The sequence below is a fragment of the Macrobrachium nipponense genome, chromosome 1 (assembly GCF_015104395.2).
Source record: "Macrobrachium nipponense isolate FS-2020 chromosome 1, ASM1510439v2, whole genome shotgun sequence".
In the NCBI taxonomy this organism is placed as follows: Eukaryota; Metazoa; Arthropoda; class Malacostraca; order Decapoda; family Palaemonidae; genus Macrobrachium; species Macrobrachium nipponense.
Window position 1 is genome coordinate 157,696,933 of NC_087200.1, and position 23,982 is coordinate 157,720,914.

A 23,982-nucleotide genomic window follows, 5' to 3' on the forward strand; every position below is an offset into this window, starting at 1 on the left:
GGTGCCAGCAGAGGAGTGCATTGTGTACAGGGTTTGCACACGGTCACCCCCCACAGGGTTCCCCCCACCCCTGGTAGGCCGGGTCCCCCCACCCGGTGTCCTGTTGCTTTCCCCCCAACCCTTGTGTGCACATTGCACTTCTAACCTTTGCCATTACCTTGGTGACCTGCAAAGTCAGCAGCCAACCACTGAGCACCCTCACTTATCACTATAGGTGCATGTGCCCTCATTGGTACCACCTGTACCACCTAATGCCTGCCGAACCCTTCAGGCTGAGGCCAAGGTGCAGCTTGGTTTAGCAAGGTCAGCAGCCAAAAGCAGCCAAAAGCGAGGGTGCCTTACCAGTGCCACCTGAACCATTTGGTAGCTGCTTGATCCTTGGGAGCAGGTACTCCTGATCTGGAAGAGACCAGGGACTTTGCTGGTACACAAGTGAATGAAGGTTCCCTGCTTTTGAAGGCCCCAATGTTGGATGGGACAATGGCCAATCCATTGATCAGGAGGGAAACCTTGGACTGTGGGTCCAGGTGGACATGATTCCTTCCAGCTCCTGAGGCAGTATCCTACGAATAAGAGGAGTGCTCCTGAATCATGGGAGGCAAGCAGAATTTTATGCAGTACATGTGGACACCATTGATGCACATGGCAGTAGGCCGTATGAGGTTCCATGATTGGCGGCTGCTGATATTGCCAGTGGCCAAACCAGGGTGCAAGGCAGGCGGAGCCTCACTTTGTACAGGGATTTGCAAGTAGGGAGGATCACCCACACGGGTCCCCCCACCTCCCTGTGTCCTGTGTTTTCCCCACCACTCTGGTGCAAAGTTGAGCTCCGCTGCTGCACCCTGGTTTGGCCTGCAAGGTTCAGGCAAAGCCAATTCAGTGGAACACTTCATACGGCCTAGCATGCATGAATGGGCATCAATGGTGTTCACAATGTACTGTCATATTCTGCTTGCCTCCATATTTCAGGGAGCACTCCTCTATCTAGGTACTGTCCTCAGGAGCTGGAAGGAATCATGTCACCTGACCCAAGTCAAGACAAGTTTCCTCCTGAAATCAAGATTGCCTGTTCCATCCACATGGGGCCTCAAGAAAGCAGGAACCGTCAAATCACTTCTTAACCATCAAAGTCCTGGTCTCCCTTCCCAGATCAGGAGTGACCTGTCCCAAGAAATCAGCAGCTACCAAAATGTGGTTACAGGTGGCACTGGTAAGGCAGCAAGCACCTGAATAAATGGAGGGTACCCTGCTATTTGGCTGCTGACCTTGCACCTGCTTGCCTACCAATATCCAGCGGAGCACTCATTCTATCTAAGTCATTGCCTCAGGCGAGCTGGAAAGGAATCCATGTCGACGCTGGCAATACGACAAAGGTCTACCTCCTGATCAAGATTGCTTGCTCCATCACCAGGCAACCCTCATTTATCAGGTGGCCTGTGCCTCATTGATGCCACCAAGTACCAAATTGATGACCCCTCGCCAACCGATTGCAGGCTGAAGGCTTAAGGTTGGCAGCTACAGAGTGCGCATTGCCTCACAGGGTCCCACCCTTGTGTGGCCTATGCCCCCCTTGAGCCTCACCTGGTTTAGGCCAAGTAAATTCACGTTGAAAATACCAAAGGGCACCTTCACCTATCAGGTGCTTGTTGGCCTCACCCTACTGCCACCTGTTACCACTTTCCCAGCCTAGTAACTTGTATGTTAACTGTGGAGGCGCAATGCCCTTTCCACAGGGTTCCCAAGCCTTAATGGGCCTGTGCTCACAGCCTTCTCACCAGTGGTTTAGCATTAAGGTCATCAGCCTGCCAATACAGGGTCCCACCTCACTTATCAGGTGGCCTTGCGCCTCACCAGTGCCACCCTGTACCATATGCTGGCCTTGCCAAACCTTTTTCAGGCGAAGCTAAGGTGGAGCTGAGAAAGTGCTTGCCGCACCAAAAGGGTCACACCCCTTGTGGGGCCAGGGCACCCTTTACAACCTCAAATCCAGGGTGGCTTGGTTGGCACCAGTAGTTCCACTGTACCTTGTCGTGGCCCTGGCCAACCTTTTACCGGTTGAGTTGTTAAGTGTAGGCTGCAGAGTGCCAATGCCCTCACAGGGTCCCACGGCCCTTGAGGCCTAAGGTGGGCCTTCACAGCCTCCACCTTGGATTTAAGCAAGGTAAGGTCAATGCCAATACCAGGGCCCCCTCACTAAACCGAGTGTTGTGGCCTCCCAATAGTTCCAACCTGTACCCATTGTGCCGGCCTGCCACACCTTTTCAGGTCAGCCTAAGGCAGGTGTGGGCCGTTGCTTTGCAGAGTGCAATGCCTCATCAGGGTTTCCCATCCCTTGGCGCCTGCTTTTCAACAGCCCACCTTGCTTAGCAACTATGCAGCTGCCAAGACCCAGTTTGCAACTCTACCTTGACCATTTCAAGGCCTGCAATGCATAGGTTTTCGTTAAATATCTTTTTTAAAAATGTATCAAACTGTATCTTCTTGGAAATGTTTTGGCCCAACATGTTTTAGGACCTTCCGCTAATGTGATGGCAATATAGAACCTAAGTATCTAAAAATTTATTTAATAATGGCCATTTACTGCTTGAACATTTCCAATTTTCTTTGCCTTTTGACTGTAGACTTTCGGACCCACCGTTAGGAAACGATGGCCCGCCCCACTTTCTTGCTCCCCTCCCTGTTAACAAAATTAGTGAAGTGAAAGTGTACCGTACTGAACCGATTATGACGTATAGCGTTTTTACATTTTTAAATTTACTTTAAAAATTGGAATTTATTGGTTTATTTATTATTTTCAAAGTTTATATTTAACCAATAAATTAATGTTTATTACAATGAAAATTTGGTTTTTTTTGTTTCAATTAATTTTGGGAGATTATTATTGACCTCTTGGTTTATTTAGAGTTATATGAATATACTGGAAATAAAAATATACTCGCCTGAAAATTAAAGAGGGGCAGGTAGTTACAAGCTGTTCAGGTGTGTTTATTTAATTGTCGTCCGGGTTCCACCCGCCCATTCTGAACGTCGATACCATCGCAGCAAGGTATGTGGGCGCATAATGAAGCTAAATGTTACGTTCATCGTTACGGCATTTCAACCAAGGGGCAGACCTAAAAGGCCAGACTGGATGGAAGCAAGGCTTGCTGTCCTAACAGGTGTGGGAAGGAGCTGTCCACGAAGTCAAGCTTTCGAGAACGAATACTGGCTTACCTGACAACGTCCGGGATGCATAGATCCAATCGTTGTCAACGTCGCCAGTGATGACGAGAACGATCTGTTTTTAGACAGTGATGGGGAGAGAGCTGAAATATCCTTATACGTGTGTATATATAGTCCTGTTTAATTACTAAGTTTTGATATATTTATCCACCAGATTTTTTTTTCATTTGTTTTGTATAGTCTATGCTGTTTTCATGGTTACTGCAAAAATTTACTTCAAAATCTGTAAAATTGTTTCTGGTATTATATTGTTTACATACTTTAGCGGATCTATTATAAGTAAAATAATGTATATTAGTGATCTTACTTTAAATAAACTATGATCAGTTTTTTTCTTTCCATATTTTTATATCTCCAATAATAATCTAAAGTTGCCAATACCAACAAAGCAATTCTCATAGGAAATAGATAAGAAAGGTACATGATAAATATGAAAAGTAATCAGTAATAAATGGTAGTTCGTGTACATTTTATGACGTAAAAAACAAAAAAACATATGGTAGTACACTATTCCATTCATAAAGTATCAGACAGAGTAAGAAAGAGAGGAGTTGGAGGGGCTTCTTTCATAAACTCATGGCTAAGCCAACGACAGGTGTTCCGTATATTTACAACTAATTACTGAGGAAATGAAAATTTTCTAAGTAAAGTCCTTAATTATTAATTCAGGGTACTTAATTATTATTGCCATATGTTTTAGCGGAAGGTGTAAAACATGTTGTACCAAATTTTCAGGAAGATACAGTTGATATTTAAAAAGATATTTAAGAAAACCTATGCATCGCAGGGCTTGAAATGGTCAATAGGTGTCTTTAAATATGTGGACCAGAGAGTCAGGGGCTTGTGAAAATTATGCTGTTCTTCCATGGACATTTATCACCTTCGTGAAAAAGGTAGCATACGTTGGTGCGAAGTTGTGGGATGAGGAAAGTGGTCGGAATTCCAGCACAGAAAGGCTCTTCTATGCTGACGATAAGTTTTGATTGGGTTCAATTAAGAGAAATCGATGACTAGTGGAAGGGTTCGGAAAAGATAATTAAAGAGAAATGGTGAAAGCCACTGTGAGAAAAAATAAGGACAGGTTGAAGGGAAACCAGGAATAGTTATTTTGGAAACTGGTAGTCATTGTAATTGATGTTAACTGATAATAAAAGGATCATAGCAGAGCTTTACATAATAACTGAAGATTTGGGTGAAGGGAGAATTGTTAAAAGCATAGTTGACAGGTAGGAGGGAATTATTGATTCGTTTCGTCTTCTCTTTTGTGGGAGTGTGGATGCTGAGCTTAAGTGAAAGAGAAAGCACTGAAACCCTTCTATATGTAAGTGAAAAGAACTAGAAAGGTAAGAAGTGCGGGGGACGTAAAAGAACTGGTTAAAAGGCTCATTTAGGAGAAAACACAAATCATCGTGTTTTGAAATGCCTAGTGGCATGGGCGCTCGCAGTATATTTTCCAAGGGGGGCCAAATTAAATATATATATATATATATTATATATATATATATATACTATATATATATATATACTATATACTATATATATATATATATATATAGATATATATATATATATATATATATATATGAATATTGCATGCGTGGAATTGCGATGCCAATAATTTAAGTGAAGCAAGATACAAAAAAAAAAAAAAAATAGTGACATTGACCTTTTTTCAATGGTTCCATAAAGTTCTGTTCAACTGAAATCAAACATATCTTGAAAGAATAATGCAGTCATATACTACATATACATCTTATACAATATAATAAGACTACCTTTGATTTACTTAAAATGAAAGAATGCACTGCAGAGTGGAAGGAAAACAAAATGATGTAGTTAAATGTAATATATTTTTTTAAAGTTAGTCACAGTTCATTTTAAAAGGAAGTATAACCTCCTGTGGTCACAGGATTTCGGGGGGGTGGGGGGGAGGGGCAAGTCTCTTTCTCCCCCGCTCCTACTTGCGGGCGCCCATGCTTAGTCAGGTGGCGAAGTGTAGGATGATCACTGGTGACGAGTGTCAAGTTCGGTAGCACTGGGAGGAAAAAGAAGTGGGGGCCATAGGGGGCTAGAATATCCACGAAGCAAAGAATATGGCCAAGATAGAGGTGATATGGCCGTGTGCGGAGTGCCATGGGCCGCTGTGAGTTTATTGTTAATTCAGATTATGAAGGATGAGGGTGACAAAGGCAATTTTGCTGTTATTTCTGAGGAGCCGACCTATCTCATGGGAATTCTCTCTACCTTGGAAATAACTTGAACGCAAAGGAATATGTCTGACAAGAGAACTGTCCTGGCCAGGATTCCAACCTGTGCCTTATGGGTATGAAACAGAAGTGACAGAGACTTACCAAGTAAGTGGAGAGAGAGAGAGAGAGAGAAATTGTAGTTGTGACTGTACTTTTTTTTTCTGTCAGACGTCTTAATAAAATCTTTGTTTTGATTTCAGGTGGGGGGAGACCGGAGAAACAACGAACCGGAGTATGAAGAAGTCGGTCCTCCAACTGCTCTCAAGAAGAACCAAGGTGATGATTGTTTTGATTTTTTATAGTTTTAAGGGTGATCTGTAAAATAAACACTATTGAGAGGGGGGTTGTGTGTAGGGATGGCTTTTTCTGCGTAAGTCGTTATGTACAGTCTTTTTTTTTTCGTAAATATTAGTATATTTTTGGTTTTGGGGTTTCCTTTATATCATGCCCTTTTTTCATACTTGCTACCGATTTACAGGTTTTGTTTTATATGTTCGAGCGGCTCCGTCGAAAAATGCGCTTTGTATTGCCACACAATATAGCCGTTCATTTTAGCTTATTCCGCAAGCATGATTTTTAGTTTGTGCTGTTTTTAATATTTTCTCGAAACATTCTTGGGGGTCAGATTTTTCAGAAATGGTATCAATCCAAAATATTTGACAGAATTCAACACATTTATAATAGTACCTAGGACGCTGAGTCGAAACGTCCCTCTAAGGCCGCATACACTGAACGATTGTCTGTATCGTTCGTAAAAACATTGTGCATGTGCTTGTCTGAATGCAAAAGTGGGCGGAGTTTCGTGTCTGAAAGATCTCAGCGGGAATATGTCACGACCAGGTTGCTGGGTTGCGAATTAGGTCGTTCAATGTATGTGTTTGTCTGCCGATATAACGCCATCGCTTACGTCTCTTTTAGAGATGATGCCATATGTCTTCCCGAGACAAAATCTTTGTTTAGACTGAAATCGCTGCGGAGATCGTTCATACTGTCTGAATAGTGTGTGTGTTTGTCTATAACGACAGTCGTTCAGACAATCGTTCATACAATCGTAAGACTCCTAAAAGATCACCCTTTTTCGTATTATCAAAAATTCCATCCGATTTTTATTTCATTTCAGCTGTTTCTTTGCTGTCTATATATGATTTATAAAACCACGTATTGTTTGTGCTGTCTATATATGATTTATAAAACCACGTATTGTTTGCAACCATTCAGAATGAGTATTATTAACCAGTTCTGCTTCTGTGTTTCGCAGCCTCCTCGTCTGTTTTACATCTCATTCACCGTATGAGTCAATGAAAACAAATTCAGTTGATCCATTTTTCGCCTCAGCTTGGATCGTTTCTCTTTTGTTGGACCGCACCTTTTAAAATAGAAACGTGCTGTGACATGATTTTTTTATCATACAGTTACCGTCCCTCCCACTTTAACTTTCGTATAATGATTATTTAGAATTAAATCAATGACAATTGAACTGCATCTTAGTGTGTGATGTTTAGTATTTGTAGCAGACTATCTTATCAAAAATACTCGAAATCTTATGCTCAGTATTCTGTACATTCTGCAGATGTTCACTTCTTGCAGTCAGGTTGCTTATGAGGTCTTCCATTGACTTTTCACTTGGTACATTACGTATATTTTTTGGTGAAAGCGTCTCCACATTTTAGTTTGTTACCAACGTAAAATTTTATACACAGCATCAGCTCTCTCCCCCTATTTCAATTTCAAAACTATTTTCTTATTCGTCTTAGCACTTTTCTCTCTGTTGTTGACCGCATCAGCGTACGAAGAATTCGGTGTCTTGGCGATGAGTACCTCTACAGTCTAACCGATGATCTCATCTTTCACTTCATCCACCTTTTCCATTATATAATCAGTTATTTTCTGTAGAACCTACTGTAAGTTCTTCTTCGATGGTTTTATCTCATACTTCAGTTGATGACTTAGAAACTTTCAAGTGAGTAGCGCTTAGTTGAAGGCTAACGTTTTTTCAACAAATAATCATTTTTGTCAACTGGAAGCACTAGTACCTTAGGATACCAGCGCACGTGGCCTAAGATGCAGGTCACCGAACAGTGGCTTATGGTTCCATTTATTGCTCCTGTATGATATCAGGAACAAAACGATGACATAATCCGTTCTAGTGCGTGGATCGTGAATGATCAAGTGTTCTTGATTATGGTTTGCAATCCTTGTACCCTTTGTTTACGTTGCAAAAACACTGAGAAAGACTAAGACTTCCGAATGCGCTTAGCTGTAGTACGGAGTAAAGGTTACATGTGATTAACGGATGGGTGAATGAAGGGAAATTCTGATATCATGCGTGTAGAAACAAAAGGTGATTGCAGGAACACAGTATTATTTGGGTGACCAAATGATGACCCAGTTAGCACTTGCCAACGGCAGCAACACGTTTGCTTTGCCGCTGGTCGTCCAATCAACGAATGTAAGCAACTTTAGGTTTGGTCAGTATTTGGATGGGTTGATCCCTCAGAAATGACGAATGGCGTTGCCAGATAAACTTCCTAAACATTGGCACAAACTTACTGAGTACCGGACGGCAAATACATTCTGGAGCATCTCTTCTTATTATTATTAAAGAAAGGAGTTTTACCAGCCCAATGAGTCAAACTTGACTCTCACAGAGCAGCATCTCTTCTAAAGGGAATATATATATATATATATATAATATATATATATATATATATATATATATATATATATATAAAAACGCGAGGGCGCGCACACACACAGATATATATATATATATATATATATATATATATATATATATATATATATATATATATATATAGTATGTATATGTGTGTGTGTGCGTGTGTGCGCGTGTGTGTTGTTCCTATACACGTTTCATCTTGGAGAGAGTGAATGCAGAGTATTATTATCCTGGTTTTCAGTATTTATCTCGATGCGAGATTGCTAGCCCCGTGACCATTTCGTGCACAAATCAGTATGGTACTTCCATAACGCACATTCGATAACAGCCATAAATAATTTTGATGCTAGTAATATAAAGACCGAAATTAGATTGCTTCAAGATCCTACGAGATTTTTTTTTAAACTACTCATTATTAATAAGCAGTAGTCTGATGCTGTTGTATATAAACCTATTTCCATTATTTACATTTTACATGATGATCTGGTTCATGGAGGGTGGTAGTCTGCCAGAAGGTAGAAATGGATGCTTTGTCGGCTGAGGCATCGGAACATTGTACTGTGATTAGTTGGGCCTCTGAGACACTCACTGGTGGTCGTGTGCTCATTCCGGGGGGAGTTACCTCTCCTGAACACTGGTATAAGAACGGCAACTTTTCTCCCGGTATTTGCTGAGGAAGTTTAGTTCACCTCCAATGGTTTACTTGAAATCATCGAAGACGCTGATTTTCATCGTCAAATAAAGTCTTTTAATAGTTATCAGTACTTTAGTTTTAACCAGTTTGTGTTATTCGAGGTCTTTATTAATGAGCATTGTTAGAGACGTTTGGATTTTATGATGGATTTCCAATAAAATATAGTGAATTATGTCATTTTGTTGTAATGTCGTTGTCATTATACAAAAAAAAAAAAAAAAAAAAAAAAAAGTAATAACCAGAGGGAATGTCGTCACTGCAACTGGCGAAAAAAAACAAATTAAACTGCTAAAGAAAATCGATTTCCTAGAAATAAATGGAAGAAGTGGTAAAATCCCTTTTTTACGAATATCCAAAGAACATGCTACAAAACGAAAAAGATATCCATAACTGTAGGTCGTGCTGAAGGTGCGCTCCATTATTTATAATTGAATTTGTCGATGTTATGCGGATTTTTGAAGAAATATTGGGTCTTGATTTATGCTGGAGGTTAAAAGTTCCGCATTCTGCAAAAGTTAGATGCATAAATATAGCCAGATCCAGAGCGCTGTCATTAGGTTCTTAGAGGGCGTGAACTGCGCTAAGCAGTCATACCCATCTGTCGTGTGATTTTCGGTCTCTCAAAACGTTAACAGAATTTTATTTCTGTAATCTGTTTGATAGAAAACATAGTGGTATTTCTATCTGTTTGATAGAAAACATAGTGATAATGTAAATAGCCTTATTTGATATTCCCTGAAGATTTCTATCCAGTAGTTTTCATCCAGTTACTATCATTTTTATCATTTGGCTTTGTTTTCCCTCTGTCAACATCATTTAATTATTTTAATTTTCGTCTATCAGCATCATTTAGATGGTTCTATTTTCCCTATATCAGCATCATTTATTTGATCGGTCTATTCAGGCAGCAGTATGGTTTTCCCTTTATCTATATCAGCATCATTTAGATGGTGGTTCTATTTCTTTTCCCTATCAACATCATTTTGATTTGGTTTCTATCTTTAGATCAGGCATTCATAGATGGGTTTTCTATTTTTCCTATATCAGCATCATTTAGAAGGTTAAATTTTCCCTCTATCAACATCATTTAGATGGTTCTATTTTCCCTCTATCAGCATCATTTAGATGGTTTTATTTTCCCTCTATCAGCATCATTTAGATGGTTCTATTTTCCCTCTATCAGCATCATTTAGATGGTTCTATTTTCCCTCATATCAGCATCATTTAGATGGTTCTATTTTCCTATAGCAGGTCTCATTTAGATAGTTCTATATTCCCCCTCTATCAGCATCATTTAGATGTCTAATTTCCCTATATCACATCATTTAGATGGTTCTATTTTCCCATCTTCAGCACATTTCAGAATGGTTCTATTTTCCCTCTACAACCATCATTTAGTGATCTATTTTCCCTTTATCCAAGCATCATTTCAGATGGTTCTATTATCCCCTCTACAGCATCATTAAGAGTGGTTCTAATTTTCCGCTAGTGAACATAATTTAGATGGTTATCTTCCCTCTATGTGCATCATTTAAGATGGTTCTATTTCCCGTTCTATTCAGCAATCATTTAAGATTTCTGATTTTTTCCTCTATCAGCATCATTTTTAGATTGGTTTCTATTTTCCCTCTAAGTCAGCATCATTTAAGATGGTTCTATTTCCCTCTATCAGCATCATTTAAGATGTTCTAATTTCCCTTGTGAACACATTTAGATGCGTTCTATTTCCCACTCTATCAAGCATCAATTTAGATGGTTCTATTTTCCCTCTAGTCAGCATCATTAGTATGGTTTCTATTTTCCTTCTATCAGCAATCAATTTAGGATGGTTCTATTTTCCCTCTTGTGCATCATTTAGATGTTCCTATTTTCCTCTATTGCAGCATTTAGATGGTGCTATTTCCCCTCTATCGGCATCATTAAGATGGTTCATTCTTCCCTTATGAGCAGCATTTAGATGGTTCTATTTTCCTTAATATGAGCATCATTTAGATGGTTCTATTATCCCTCTATCAGCATCATTTAGATGGTTCTATTTTCTCAATATCAGCATCATTTAGATGGTTTCTATTATTCCCTCTATGTCATCATTTAGATGGTTCTATTTTTCCCTCATGTGCAATCATTTAGAATGGTTCTATTTTCTCAATACAGCATCATTTAAGAATGGTTCTATTTCCCTTTATCAGCAACAATATTAAATGGTGTCTATTTTCCCGCTATCAGCATCATTTAGATGTTCTATTTCCCCTCTAGAAACATCATTAGATGGTTCTATTTTCCCTCTATCAGCATCATTTAGATGGTTCTATTTTCCCTCTATCAGCATCATTTAGATGGTTCTATTTTCCCTCTATCAGCATCATTTAGATGGTTCCTAAATTTCCCTCTAGTCAGCATCATTTAGACTGTTCTAATTCCCTATATCAGACCACATTTGAATGGTTCTTATTTCCCTAGTATCAGCATCATTTAGATGGTTCCCTATTGTCCTTCTATCAGCATCATTTAGAGGTCTATTTCCCTCCTATGTGCCAATCATTTTAGATGGTCCTATTCCCTCTATGTGCAGCATTTAGATGGTTCTAATTTTCCCTCTATCGGCATCAATTTAGATGGTTCGTATTTTTCCCATAGAGCATCATTAGATGTTCTATTTCCCTAATGAGCAGCATTTAGATGGTCTAATTTTTCCCTATACACATCAATTAGATGTTTCTATTTCCCTCTATGTGCATCATTTAGATGGTTCCATATGCCCTCTATCAGCAATCATTTACAATGGTTCTATTTCTTAATATTTCAGGCATCATTTAGGATGGTTCTTATTTCCCTCTATCAGCATCATTTCGATGGTTCTATTTTTTCAATATCGGCATTCATTAGATCTTCATTTTCCCTAATATCAGCATTCATTTAGATAGGTTCTATTTTCCCTATATCAGCATCATTAGATGGTCTATTTATCACTCTATCATGCATCATTTCGATAGTTTTCCTATTTCCCTCTATCAGCATCATTTAGATGGTTTCTTTATTGTTTTCCCTCTATCAGATCATTTAGATGGTTCTATTCCCTCTCTTTCAGCATCATTTAGAGTTTCTATTTTCCCTTTATATCGAATCATTTAGACAGTTATATTTTACCTATATCAGCTCCATTTAGATAGGTTCTATTTTCCCTCTATCAGCATCATTTAGCATGGTTTATTTCCCTCTATTTCAGCATCATTTAGAGGTTATTTTCCTATCTTTTCAGCCCATATTTAGATAGTTATATTTTCATTATATCAGCATTCATTTAGAATGGTTCTATTTTCCCTTTTCCCTATCAGCATCATTAGATGGTTTTATTTTTCCCTCTTCAGCCTCATTATTTATGGTTCTTATTTCACTAATATCCGCATCATTTAGATGGTTTTCTAATTTTCCTATATTCAGCTCCCATTTAGCATGGTTTCTATTTCTCAATATCAGCATTCATTTAGATGGTTCCTATTTTCCCTTATATCCCACGCAATTTTCCCCCCAATTTAGGAATGGGATGTCTATTTTCCCTATCACATCATTTAGATGGTTTCCATATTTCCCTATATCAAGCATTCATTTAGATAGTTCTATTTTCCCCTAATCAGAATCATTTCCCGATAGTTTATATTTCCCTCTATCAGCATCATTTAGATAGTTATGTTCCCTCTATTTCAGCATTATTAGATGGTTCCTATTTCCCTTTTTCCCTAATCAGATCATTTAGATGGTTCTATTTTCCCTCTATTTCAGCATCATTAGTTGTTCTATTTCCCTCCTAATCAGGCATCATTTAGATAGTTCTTGGTTCCTATTTAATTTTCCCAGATCATTTAGATAGTTCTATTTTGCCCCCTATCAGAATCATTTTAGATGGTTTCTAATTTCCTTCTATTTTCAGCCATATGTAGATGGTTATATTTTCCCTATATCAGCATTTCATTTAAAGATAGGGTTCTATTTTCCCTATATCAGTCATCGTTTAGATAGTCTCTATTTTCCCCTCTATCAGCGTCATTTAGATGGTTTTTCTACTTCCCTCTTTTCAGGCATCATTTAGAATGGTTCTATTTTCCTAAAGCAGTCATTTAGATGGTTCTATTTTCCCTATAGTCAGCATCATTTAGATGGGTCTATTTTTTCAATATCCGCAAATTTAGATAGGTTTCCCCTGTTTTCCATATTCAAGCATCATTTAGATGTTCTAGTTTACCGATATCGCATTCTATTAGATGGTTTCCCTATTTTCCCAATATCAGCATAATTTAGATGGTTCTATTTTTCCAATTATCGGCATCATTAGATGTTCTATTTTCCCTATATTCAGCATCATTTAGATGGTTATTAGTTTCCCTATATCAGCATCATTAGATGGTGCCTATTTTCCCAATATTTCAGCAGTCATTTAGATGGTTACTATTTTCCTCAATATCAGCATCATTTAGATGGTTTCTATTTTCCTATATTTCAGATCTTCGAGGTTCTATTTTCCCCTTCTATTTTCAGGCCATCATTTAGATGGTCTATTTTCCCTCTATGTGTCATCATTATTTAGGATGGTCTATTTCCCTTCTATCGCATTTCCATTAGATGGTTCTATTTCATAATATAGCATCATTTAGATGGTTCTATTTTCCCTCCCTCTTCAGCATCCAATTTAGATGGTTCTAATTTTCCCTCTATCAGGCCCATCATATTAGATGTTCTATTTTCCTTCTTATTTGTGGCATTTTCCCTTTAGGGTTATGGTTCTATTTTCCCCAATACAGGCATTTCCATTTAGATTTGGTTCTATTTTCCCCTTTTCAGCATCAATTTAGATGGTTTTCCCTATTTTCCCTCTATCAAGCATCATTTGATGGTTCTATTTCCCTTTCAAGCCATCATTTAGATGGTTCTTATTTCCAAATCAGCTCATTTAGTGGTTCTATTTTCCCAAATATCAGCATCATTTAGATGGTTTATTCCCTTCAATATCGGCATTTCCCCATTAGAAATGGTTCATTTTCCCTTATCAGCATCATTTAAATGGTTTTACTATTTTTCCCTTCCTTATTTAACAGCATATTTAGATTGGTTTCTATTTTCCCTCTATCAGCAATCTTTAGATGGTTCTATTTTTCCCAATATAAGCATCATTTAGATGGTTTTCCCTATTTTCACCTTTCCCTAATCAGCATCATTTAGATGGTTCTATTTTTCTTCATCTATCAGCTCTTTAGATGGTTTCTATTTTCTAAACAAAAGAGGAAATCAAATAGCATAAAAATTTTCCCAAATATCAGCATCATTTAGATTGTTCTAATTTTCCCATATCAGCATCATTATTTAGGAATGGTTTCTTTATTTTCCCAATTTTCATCAGCATTTTTCAATTTAGATGGTTCTAGATTTTCCCTCTATCAGCCTCATTTTCCCTTACAGGATTGGTTCCTATTTTCCCAATATCAGCATCATTTAGATGGTTTTCTATTTTCCAATATCAGCCATCATTTAAGGATGGTTCTTATTTTTCCCAATTATTCAGCATCATTTAGCCAATGGTCTATTTTTCCACCCTCAATCAGCATCATTTAGATGGTTCTATTTTCCCTTCTTTATCAGCATCATTTAGATGGTTCATTTTCCCCTTCTATCAGGCATCCAATTTAAGATGGTTTTCCTATTTTCATAAAACCAATATTCAAGCATCATTTAGATGGTTTTCTATTTTCCCTATATCAGCCCCATCATTTAGAATAGTTCTTTTATGTTCTATCATCAGGCATCATAGAGGTTCTATTTTCTTTTCCCCTCTATCAGCATCATTAGATGGTTCTATTTTCCCCCTAATCAGCATCATTTAGGATGGGTTTATTTTCCCCTATATCAGCATCATGTAGATGGGTTCTATGTTCACTATATTCAGCATCATTTAGATGGTTCTATTTTCCCCAATATCAGATCATAAGATGGTTCTATGTTCTCAATATTTCAGCATTATTTAGATGGTTCTATTTTCCCCTATATTTTCAGCCTCCATTGGGATGGTTCTATTTTCCTATATCGCATCATTTGAGATGGTTCTATTTTCCCAATATCAGCATCATTAGATGGTTCTATTTTTCAATATTTCAGATCATTTAGAGGGTTCCTATATTTTTCCCTCTATGCAGCAAATCATTTACATGTTCTTTTTCCTTCTATCAGCATTCCATTTAGATGGTTAATATTTTCCCTCCTAATGGCATCATTTAGATGGTTTCTATTTCTTTTCCCTCTATCAGCATCATTTAGATGGTCTTCTAATTTTCCTAATATCAGCCATCATTTAGATGGTTTTACCATTTCTCCCTATATCAGCATCATTTAATGATTCTTTATTTTACCCTATATCAGCATTCATTTAGATGGTTCTATTCTCCCTATATCAGCATCATTTATATGGTTCTATTTTCCCTATATCAGCATCATTTAGATGGTTCTATTTTCCTCAATATTTTTTTTTTTTTCCAGCATCATTTAGATGGTTCAATTTTCCCTATATCAGCATCATTTAGATGGTTCTATTTTCCTAATATCAGCATCATTTAGATGGTTCTATTGTTTCCCTTCTTATCAGCATCAATTTTAGATGGTTTCTATTTTCCCTATATCAGCATCATTAGATGGTTATATTTTCTTCTGATTCAGCACATTTAGGGTTCCTAATTTTCCTTATCAGCATCATTTAGGATGGTTCTTTAGTTTCCTATAGCAGGCATCATTTAGAGGTTATATTTTCTCTCTATCAGCATCATTTAGATGGTTCTATTTTCTCAATATCAGCATCATTTAGATCGTTCTATTTTCCCTATCAGGCATCATTTAAGATTGGTTTCAGCTAATTTAGATGGTTCTATTTTCCCTTCTGTCAGGCATCATTAGATGGGTTCTATTTTCCCTTAATATCAGCATCATTTAGATGGGTCTATTTTTCCTTTTCCTATCAGGCATAATTAGTTTAATGGTTCTATGGTCCTTCTTTTCTCAGCATCATTTAGGATGGTTCTATTTTCCCTTATCAGCCATCATTTAGATTGTTCTTTTTATTTTCCTTTTCCCTAACCAGGCATTCCTTAAGATGGTTCCGATATTCCCTTATCAGGCATTCATTTAGGATTGGTTCTTCTTATCGCTCTATCAGCATCATTTAGATGGTTTCTTTTTCTCATATCAGGCATTCCATTTGGAATTTGGTTGCTATTTTTCCTTATTATCACATCATTTTAGGATGGTTCTATCGGCCCTCTATAAGCACATTTAGATGGTTCTATTTTCCCCTTATCAGCATCTTTAGGATGTTTCTTTATTTTCCTTTTCTTTATCAGCATTTCCTTTAGATGGTGCTTATTATTTTCCCTCTATCAGGCATTTTCATTTTAGATGGTTGCTATATCCATCTATCCAGCATCATTTAGATGGTCTTATTAATTTCCCTCTATCAACATTCATTTAGGATGTTATATTTTCCCTTTTCCCTTTATCAGCATCATTTAGATGGTTTATTTTCCTCTGAACATCATTTAGATGGTTCTATTCTTCCCTCTATCAGCATCATTTAGGATGGTCTTTATTTGTCCTTATTCTCAGCATCATTTAGATGGTTTTCTTATCTATATCAGCATCATTTAGATGGTTCTTATTTTTCCCTCTATCCACTCATTTAGGATATTCTATTTTCCCTCTATCAGCATCATTTAGATGGTTCTATTTTCCCTCTATCAGCATCATTTAGATGGTTCTATTTTCCTAATATCAGCATCATTTAGGATGTTCTTATATTTCCCTCTATCAGCATTAGAATTTAAATACATGGTTCTATTTTCCCTCTATTTGTGGCCCATTTCATTTAGATGGTCGGTATTTTCCCTCTGTCGGCATCATTTGAGATGGGTTTCTATTTTTCCTCTATCGGCACATAGATGGTTCTATTTTCCCTATATCAGCATCATTTAGATGGTTCTATTTTCCTATCAGCATCATTTAGATGGTTCTATTTTCCCTATATCAGCATCATTTAGATGGTTCTATTTTCCCTATATGAGCATCATTTAGATGGTTATATTTTTTGTGTATGTGTATCATTTAGATGGTTCTATTTTCCCTCTATCAGCATCATTTAGATGGTTCTATTTTCCCTCTATCAGCATCTTTTAGATGGTTCTATTTTCCTCTATCAGCATCATTTAGATGTTTTCTATTTTTCCCTTCATGTGCATTCATTTAGATGGTTTCTATTTTCCCTTCAATTGTGCATACCTTTTGATGGTTCTATTTTCCCTCTATCAGCATCATTTAGATGGTTCTATTTTCCCTCTATGTGCATCATTTAGATGGTTCTATTTTCCCTCTATCAGCATCATTTAGATGGTTCTATTTTCCCTCTATGTGCATCATTTAGATGGTTCTATTTTCCTCTAGCATCATTTAGATGGTTCTATTTTCCCTCTATCAGCATCATTTAGATGGTTCTATTTTCCCTCTATGTGCATCATTTAGATGGTTCTATTTTCCCTCTATGTGCATCATTTAGATGGTTCTATTTTCCTTTTATGAGCATCGTTTAGATGGTTTCATGTTCCCTTTATGAGCATCATTTAGATGGTTTTATTTTCCCTCAATCAACATAATTTAGAAACATAGTTTAGAAGTGTACACTGCTAATTTGCGCGTAACTCCTTAGCTAAAAACTAGTTTGTTTACTCTTTCACAGCGAAAAAATTGTCTCGTACTTTTAAGGTAATTCTGATAACGCTAAGTGGCTAAGTTGTGCATACATGAAATGCTCTCTAAAACCACATTTGCATACTTTGTTGCCACCCGGATCCTGAACCAAGACCTGAACTCTGGCTTAAAGTTGGCACAGCTTCCTTATCACCTGTTGCAATGATGAATAGTGAAGTGCAGGGGACCAGTAAAACTTTAAGTTCATCCGCCATTGATGCTTATCTAATGCTGAATCCTTTTTCACATGATGTCTTTTTGATTTTTTGGACGTGTTTCTCTCGCTCATTACTCAGACTGCAGCTATCTCAGCTCAGTGTTTCTATCTTTGGGTTTTTTCCTTCTTAGGACAGTGTCTGAAGCCCAAGGAAGTTTCCTGTATACCCAAGATTTCCTCATACATCGGTCTACTGGAGAAGTTTTTTATTTCTTATGCGCTATGTGTCCTCTGTGACGTGCTTGAGGTCATGCTCCGGCACTCGAGTAAAGTTCTTGACGCTTGTGAGATAGTTTCCTGAGCCTGAAGTAATATTCCCCACTTGAAGACAATTTAGCCTTACTCGATAAAACTTCCTGGTCTTGTGAATTTTCGGTGCTTGTTTTAGTTTTACGTATTGCAGTTAAGTTTCCTCTCTGGAAGTTATTTTTGTCAAACAAAATGTCATTTTCTTTGCATGTACCTCATACATTTTCCTCTCGGCTAGATATACTGCTAACCAAAACTTCGCGAGGATTGTTGAATGATATGGCTAACTAGATTTGACGTGAAATCGAATTGAAATCTCTTACTTTATTTGGTGTTGCGATAAGGATACTCAGTTTCTCAGCTTTGTCATCAGTGGCGAATTATTTTATAAAAAACAATTTTTGTTGTTGACATAAGAATATAACAGACTAGTGAGACTGAGAGGGGGACGAGGGAGGCGAAGCAAAATATAAGAAATTTCATTTTTGTCTCTCAAGTGGCGAACAAAACGTCAAGTTGGGGGTGATGGCCGGCCGGTATATACTACATAGGTGCCAATTGTATCCAGACTAACTACTGTGTCTCTGAGTAGAGTAGTTGACTGGGATCAGTTAGCAGTTTTATTACATGAAAAGGCCAAATTAGCATCTACATAAGAAGGTCTTAACAAGAAATCGTCTTTTCCAATTGATAGAGCCACGTGTGTGAAGTATATCACGTGTTATTCCCAGTCTTCAAGGCTGTCTTGTTGGGTTGGCATCACTGCAGTGAAGGGTAAACATTGGTTGTCACTGATACCAAATGTAATCAAGGACCTGCGTTTATTTTAGCACTAATGCATAGGCATGTGAGGACGGGTGCTCTTCGTAAAAATTCCCCATTAGCTTTGGTAATGATTGACATTCTCTCTCTCTCTCTTCTCTCTCTCTCTCTCTCTCTCTCTCTCTCTCTTATGGCAAGTCCCTTGTCAAAATGGATTGGATTCAAAGAAGACGAGCTTGTGTGCTACGTAAAATCCAAAATATGTAAGTTTGATAATGTGGTGCCGAAAGGGCAGAGGGAGGATGCCGTTTGGCACTATACCCGGTGGAAGTTGATGGCCAACTATTTGCTACATGACAGTGCCAAACATGTGCGAGGATTCTTTCCATATCGAGATTCATCCTTAGAAAAATCTGTTTTCTCTCGCTTTGTCCCTAGGAAATTTCATATTAGATGATGTAATTATGGAAATTATACGCCAGTCCTTGAGATGTCCAAGAGAAATTGGTACCGGCAGACCTTGCAGCCATGAATATACTTTTTTTAATTTGTTACTTACGTAGGATCTGTATTATCATAGTTGTTATAATCACCGATAGTTTTGTGTCTAGTTTCCTCCTTGATAGATTAAACGTGAATTAATTATCACCAATTTCTTCTGTCTTTTCCTATCTGGTCTAGGTTTTCTGTAATGTCACGTCCCCCCGATTTCGTAGCCTGAGCTTCGTCCAGCTCTCTTCTTATGCAGTGCTTGTCTGTCGAACTGTTCCTTACCCATTGAAGCCGTGAGTCAGTCTTTGGGATCTCAGTCTATACAAATTTGTTCGCAACTTCTACATTGTTTTCATGTGAAATTATTTTAACACACACACATATGCATATATATATATATATATATGTGTGTGTGTGTGTGTGTATGTGTGTGTCTGTGTGTGTGTGTTTCATTTAACATGATCAGTGTAATATATTGTTGCAGGGTAATAATAATAACATTTGAGTGTCATGAATCAAAACCACGATATGTACTAGTTTGTGGACTGCGAATGGCTATATTAGGCTGTTTAACAGTTGTCATTGGAATTAGGATTAGGATAATTTACGTGATGTACTTATGCTTGAATTAGGTTTGGTGTCTTATGTGAAATAATTAGAGTAACTTCTTCATTGCATTAAACTGTTTGGCTTGTAGTTTAATGTAATCTAATATAGATTTTTTTTTATTTTGCTCTGCTGTAAGGTTTTTTTTTTTCATCATAGCGTCCTTTCCAGTTTGGATTGAATTATATTTGCTGAATGAGTTAATAATAATATTGAATTAAGTTTCACTTGAACCCGATTAAAATCGTTCTTGATTTTAAGCTGTCATTGTCAGGTTAACTGTGGTAGTATATTTAGGAGCGAGATTGTTGTATAGAAAACGATCTTCCCAAAATGAATGTCATCTGGTTGACTCAAAGTTTTCAATAGTAAGGAAAATTGTAAGTCGAAGTCATTATTTTTCTCCTGGATCGTTATGTGATTGAAGAATGGACCCAGCGTTATCGCTGGTGCATTTTGTAAAATGTTGGAGGCTTTGCAAAGCAAGAATCTTCTAAATCACTGAGCACAAAGAAAAGTTGAAGGAAGGAAGTCTTCTTGTATCCCGGTCAGGTAGATCTCAAGCATTTGCCAAAATCCTCTAAAATAACTAACATCCTCTCTCTCTCTCTCTCTCTCTCTCTCTCTCTCTCTCTCTCTCTCTCTCTCATCCACTATGGATTTTAGATTTGTTTTATTCAGTACGAATTTTCACTCTTGATGATTTATTGTAATTGGTATTTATAGTGTCTAACATTCGTGGTGGAAAGTCTTCCATTTGTTTTCGGTGTTTCTTATTTTTCATCTTTTTTTCTCTTGGGTGTAAATTGTGTCAAGGAAGTGGCTGTGCACTGCTTGGTCGCGAGCCAGGTTCAAGGGTGTAGAGAGAGAGAGAGAGAGAGAGAGAGAGAGAGAGAGAGAGAGAGAGAGAGAGAGAGAGAGAGAGAGAGAACTAATTTAGTTTTATTTTTTTATCATTTGTTGAAGGCTTCGAGTAAAAGTAATTTTTACTCAGATTTGATCGTGAAAGATAGTTCGTGAGTCTTGTTAATTTTTTCAGAGTTGTTTTTTGAATTGTCAAAGAAAGTAGATCAGATTATTGTAAAGTGGGATCAGCGGTGTAATGTTGTAATAGTTTAATGTTTTCGTCAAATATTGACTATAAATGTGGGAAAAAACTTATTTTCATTTGTGAGAGGTAAGAAGTAAATAATTGAAGTTTGTTATATTTTTGTCCAGCATAATTTCACTCATTAAGTGGATTGAGGCATCGCCAAATAATCATAGGGCTTTTCCATTGATGATTTAGCTGTGCACTTCTTGTAAAAGGAATCTTTTGCTTTTATTTTTTTCGTTTCTTCTAAATGGAAAGGCTTCGGTCTACTCGATAAATATTTATGGCAACTCTGATTTCCATAAAATTCTCAAGAAAAGTTCTACAGAAACTAAGTGTATATGAATTATGTTTCAAATATATATATATATATATATATATATATATATATATATATATATATATATATATACTGCGAGATAATATCCTATTTCAACACCAATTTATCATTGAACTCTGTATTTACAGATATTTGTATGTACATTTGACAAATATCTTTATTGATATAGCATTATGGTTATAAGTGTGTTTGTAATATTATTAGAAGAAAGCTTGTCAGCTGCCAAGCATAAATAGGTGTTGATAAATACTTTTCGTTGAATTATCAATCATTTATCGCCTTTTTTTAGGGCTTTCCCGCCATCGAGTTATAAATCTTTCGGTAAAAAGCTGAAGCTGAATCTCCTTCCACTCGGATTTCTCTCAAAGAAAGTTATCTATGGAATTCATAGTCTTTTCGAACATGTTTGGAAACTAGAAACTGTTAGGCATCCATATATCACGACTTTATACAATCAAATCAATTACAGGTGGGTGTATGAGTATAGTGAAAAATATATTCATTTTCCAATGATTTCGATTTCCCTATCGTTTTTGTTTGCGGTCCCACAACACACACATACACATATCTCTCTCTCTCTCTCTCTCTCTCTCTCTCTCTCTCGTCTCTCTCTCTCTCTCTCTCTCTCTGGGTGCGCTCGCAATTTATATATATTTTTGTGTGTATGTGTCCTTGTGTGCAGGTTGCAGGATAAATTGCTAAAGTTTAAGCAGGCATGGTTGACACAGTTTTTATTTGGGTTTCATCCCTGATTCCAGAGTCAGGTGTAGAAAGTGACAGGAAATGTGGGTTTTCTTCTTCAAAGCCACTCCTCCAAGGGAATCGACTTTTCCTCAATAAAAGAATACTGTATTTTATTCAAGCGGGCATCTTTTGTTGTGTGTGTGTGTGTGTGTATATATAATATATATATATATATATATAGATATATATATATATATATATATATTTTATAAACATTATTTCTTTATACATATGTATATCACTAGAGAAGTGGGACCGAAGGCAAAGTACTGACTGATTTCTTCGGTGAAGACAGTAAATAGACGTCATATCTGTGTTAGGATGGAAGCATAGGACAAACGAACATGCAAACAGATGAAAACTGAAGAGTGCAACTGCGAAGGGAGAGCAGCCGTTTTGAGAGTGAGGGAGATGCTATTCATTAATCTTATTTGCAAAACAAGATGGTTTCTTATGGAAAATAACCGGTGCATCGTTTTATTGTCTTTGGACTAAGCTTAACTATAGTCTTTAAAATCAACACATTTTTATTAGAAATGGATCAGGATTATACATCCTAGGCTTACAGGTATAATTTTATCAAAACTTTATCTTATTGAAATAGACTGATTAGGTTCTTTTCTTTTTTATGAAGTTTTTTAAAAGTGATCGATTTTTTTTACTGCCCCTGTCCAGTTAAGAGCAGGATTATTACATCAAATTGAACAATAACTGAACTTTTATTTTTAACATGTCTTATATATATATTTCATGCTGTTTAGTTCTCTTTTTCTACATAGAATTTCTTTTTAAGACATACATGAGATTAGATATGCGCGTCCTCTGGTATTTGTCAGGCGCGTTCCTTATCAGCGCCTTTTCATTGTATTATCATTAAATGTCACATTAACATTAAAGTTCCAAGCAGATAGGAAATATCCTTTAAGTTGTGCAGTTTGGCAGTCCTAGTTGTGTTTTTTTTTATGTTATACTTTTGAGTTGTTATCACCATAAATCTTTTTTTGTTGTTTTCATTTCATGGTCTAATACAATATTTTAATTTTTTCTTACGTTCCTAGTATCATCCAGTTCTTCATCAACATATTCAAGGCTCCATATGTAAGGGCCTGGACACACCTAAGTGTCGTACACAGGCCTCGGTGTGTATTTCTGGTCCGCGGATGCGAACAGCGGTTGATTTTGGAGAGGTATACAGTCTCTCTCTCTCTCTCTCTCTCTCCTCTCTCTCTCTCTGCAGGCAGGAAGATATATTCTGAACTCTTTCTTCATATTTTTGGTTTGGTTGAAGGATGTCGTGGAAATACGGAAGTAATAAAAAATAGATATATTCTCTAAATGGTTACTCGTGAGATAGTTTGCAGAGAACTTGGTGTCTCTTATTTAAATCATAGTTATGAATACTGATTTTTTATGGTTGTGACTTGAATAGAGATGAACATTTGCAGAACATTGGCGGGCTTTCTGAATACATAAAATTCAGACTCATTTTTAATTCTGTGAATATGGCATTCCAGAATTGGAAGACTAACATCACGTTCCAAGTTCATAGTGAATTATGTCAGTGGCCTCAGTTCATTCAATCGATCAAAAGAGTATGCGTACATTTTCGTTACCCGGACTTAAACACATCATGTCGTTAGTAAATGGGAATTTTTGCATTTCATGGAATAACTTTGAGTAATATTCTTCTCATGAAATTCCCTGCTTACGTTACTTATTAGGTACAGGTGACTGGGGTTTTGCGACCGATGGCCTTGCCCGAATTTTGAGACACATTTCCCTTGAAATTCATATTTACATTTTTTTTACGCAAATTGTAATAAGTTTTATGAAAGTTTTCTTGAAGAATGGTATATCTCACG

At 37.0% G+C, this 23,982-nt stretch overlaps 1 protein-coding gene across 18 annotated transcripts in view; it reads left to right on the forward strand.

Moving 5' to 3' along the window:
• The window catches only part of LOC135219782 (E3 ubiquitin-protein ligase lubel-like), a 238,943-nt gene that overhangs the window by 51,576 nt on the left and 163,385 nt on the right, over nucleotides 1–23,982 (forward strand). For 17 of the 18 annotated variants that reach the window (XM_064256842.1, XM_064256838.1, XM_064256836.1 and 14 more), the window contains one exon: nucleotides 5,672–5,747. Coding sequence is in view for 16 of the 18 variants with exons in the window: in XM_064256838.1 (XP_064112908.1) it covers nucleotides 5,672–5,747 (76 nt within the window). In the remaining 2 variants the exon portion in view is untranslated. Of the gene's footprint in view, nucleotides 1–5,671; nucleotides 5,748–23,178; nucleotides 23,308–23,982 lie in introns of those variants that run through there. The other variant, XM_064256843.1, reaches the window with a different exon arrangement.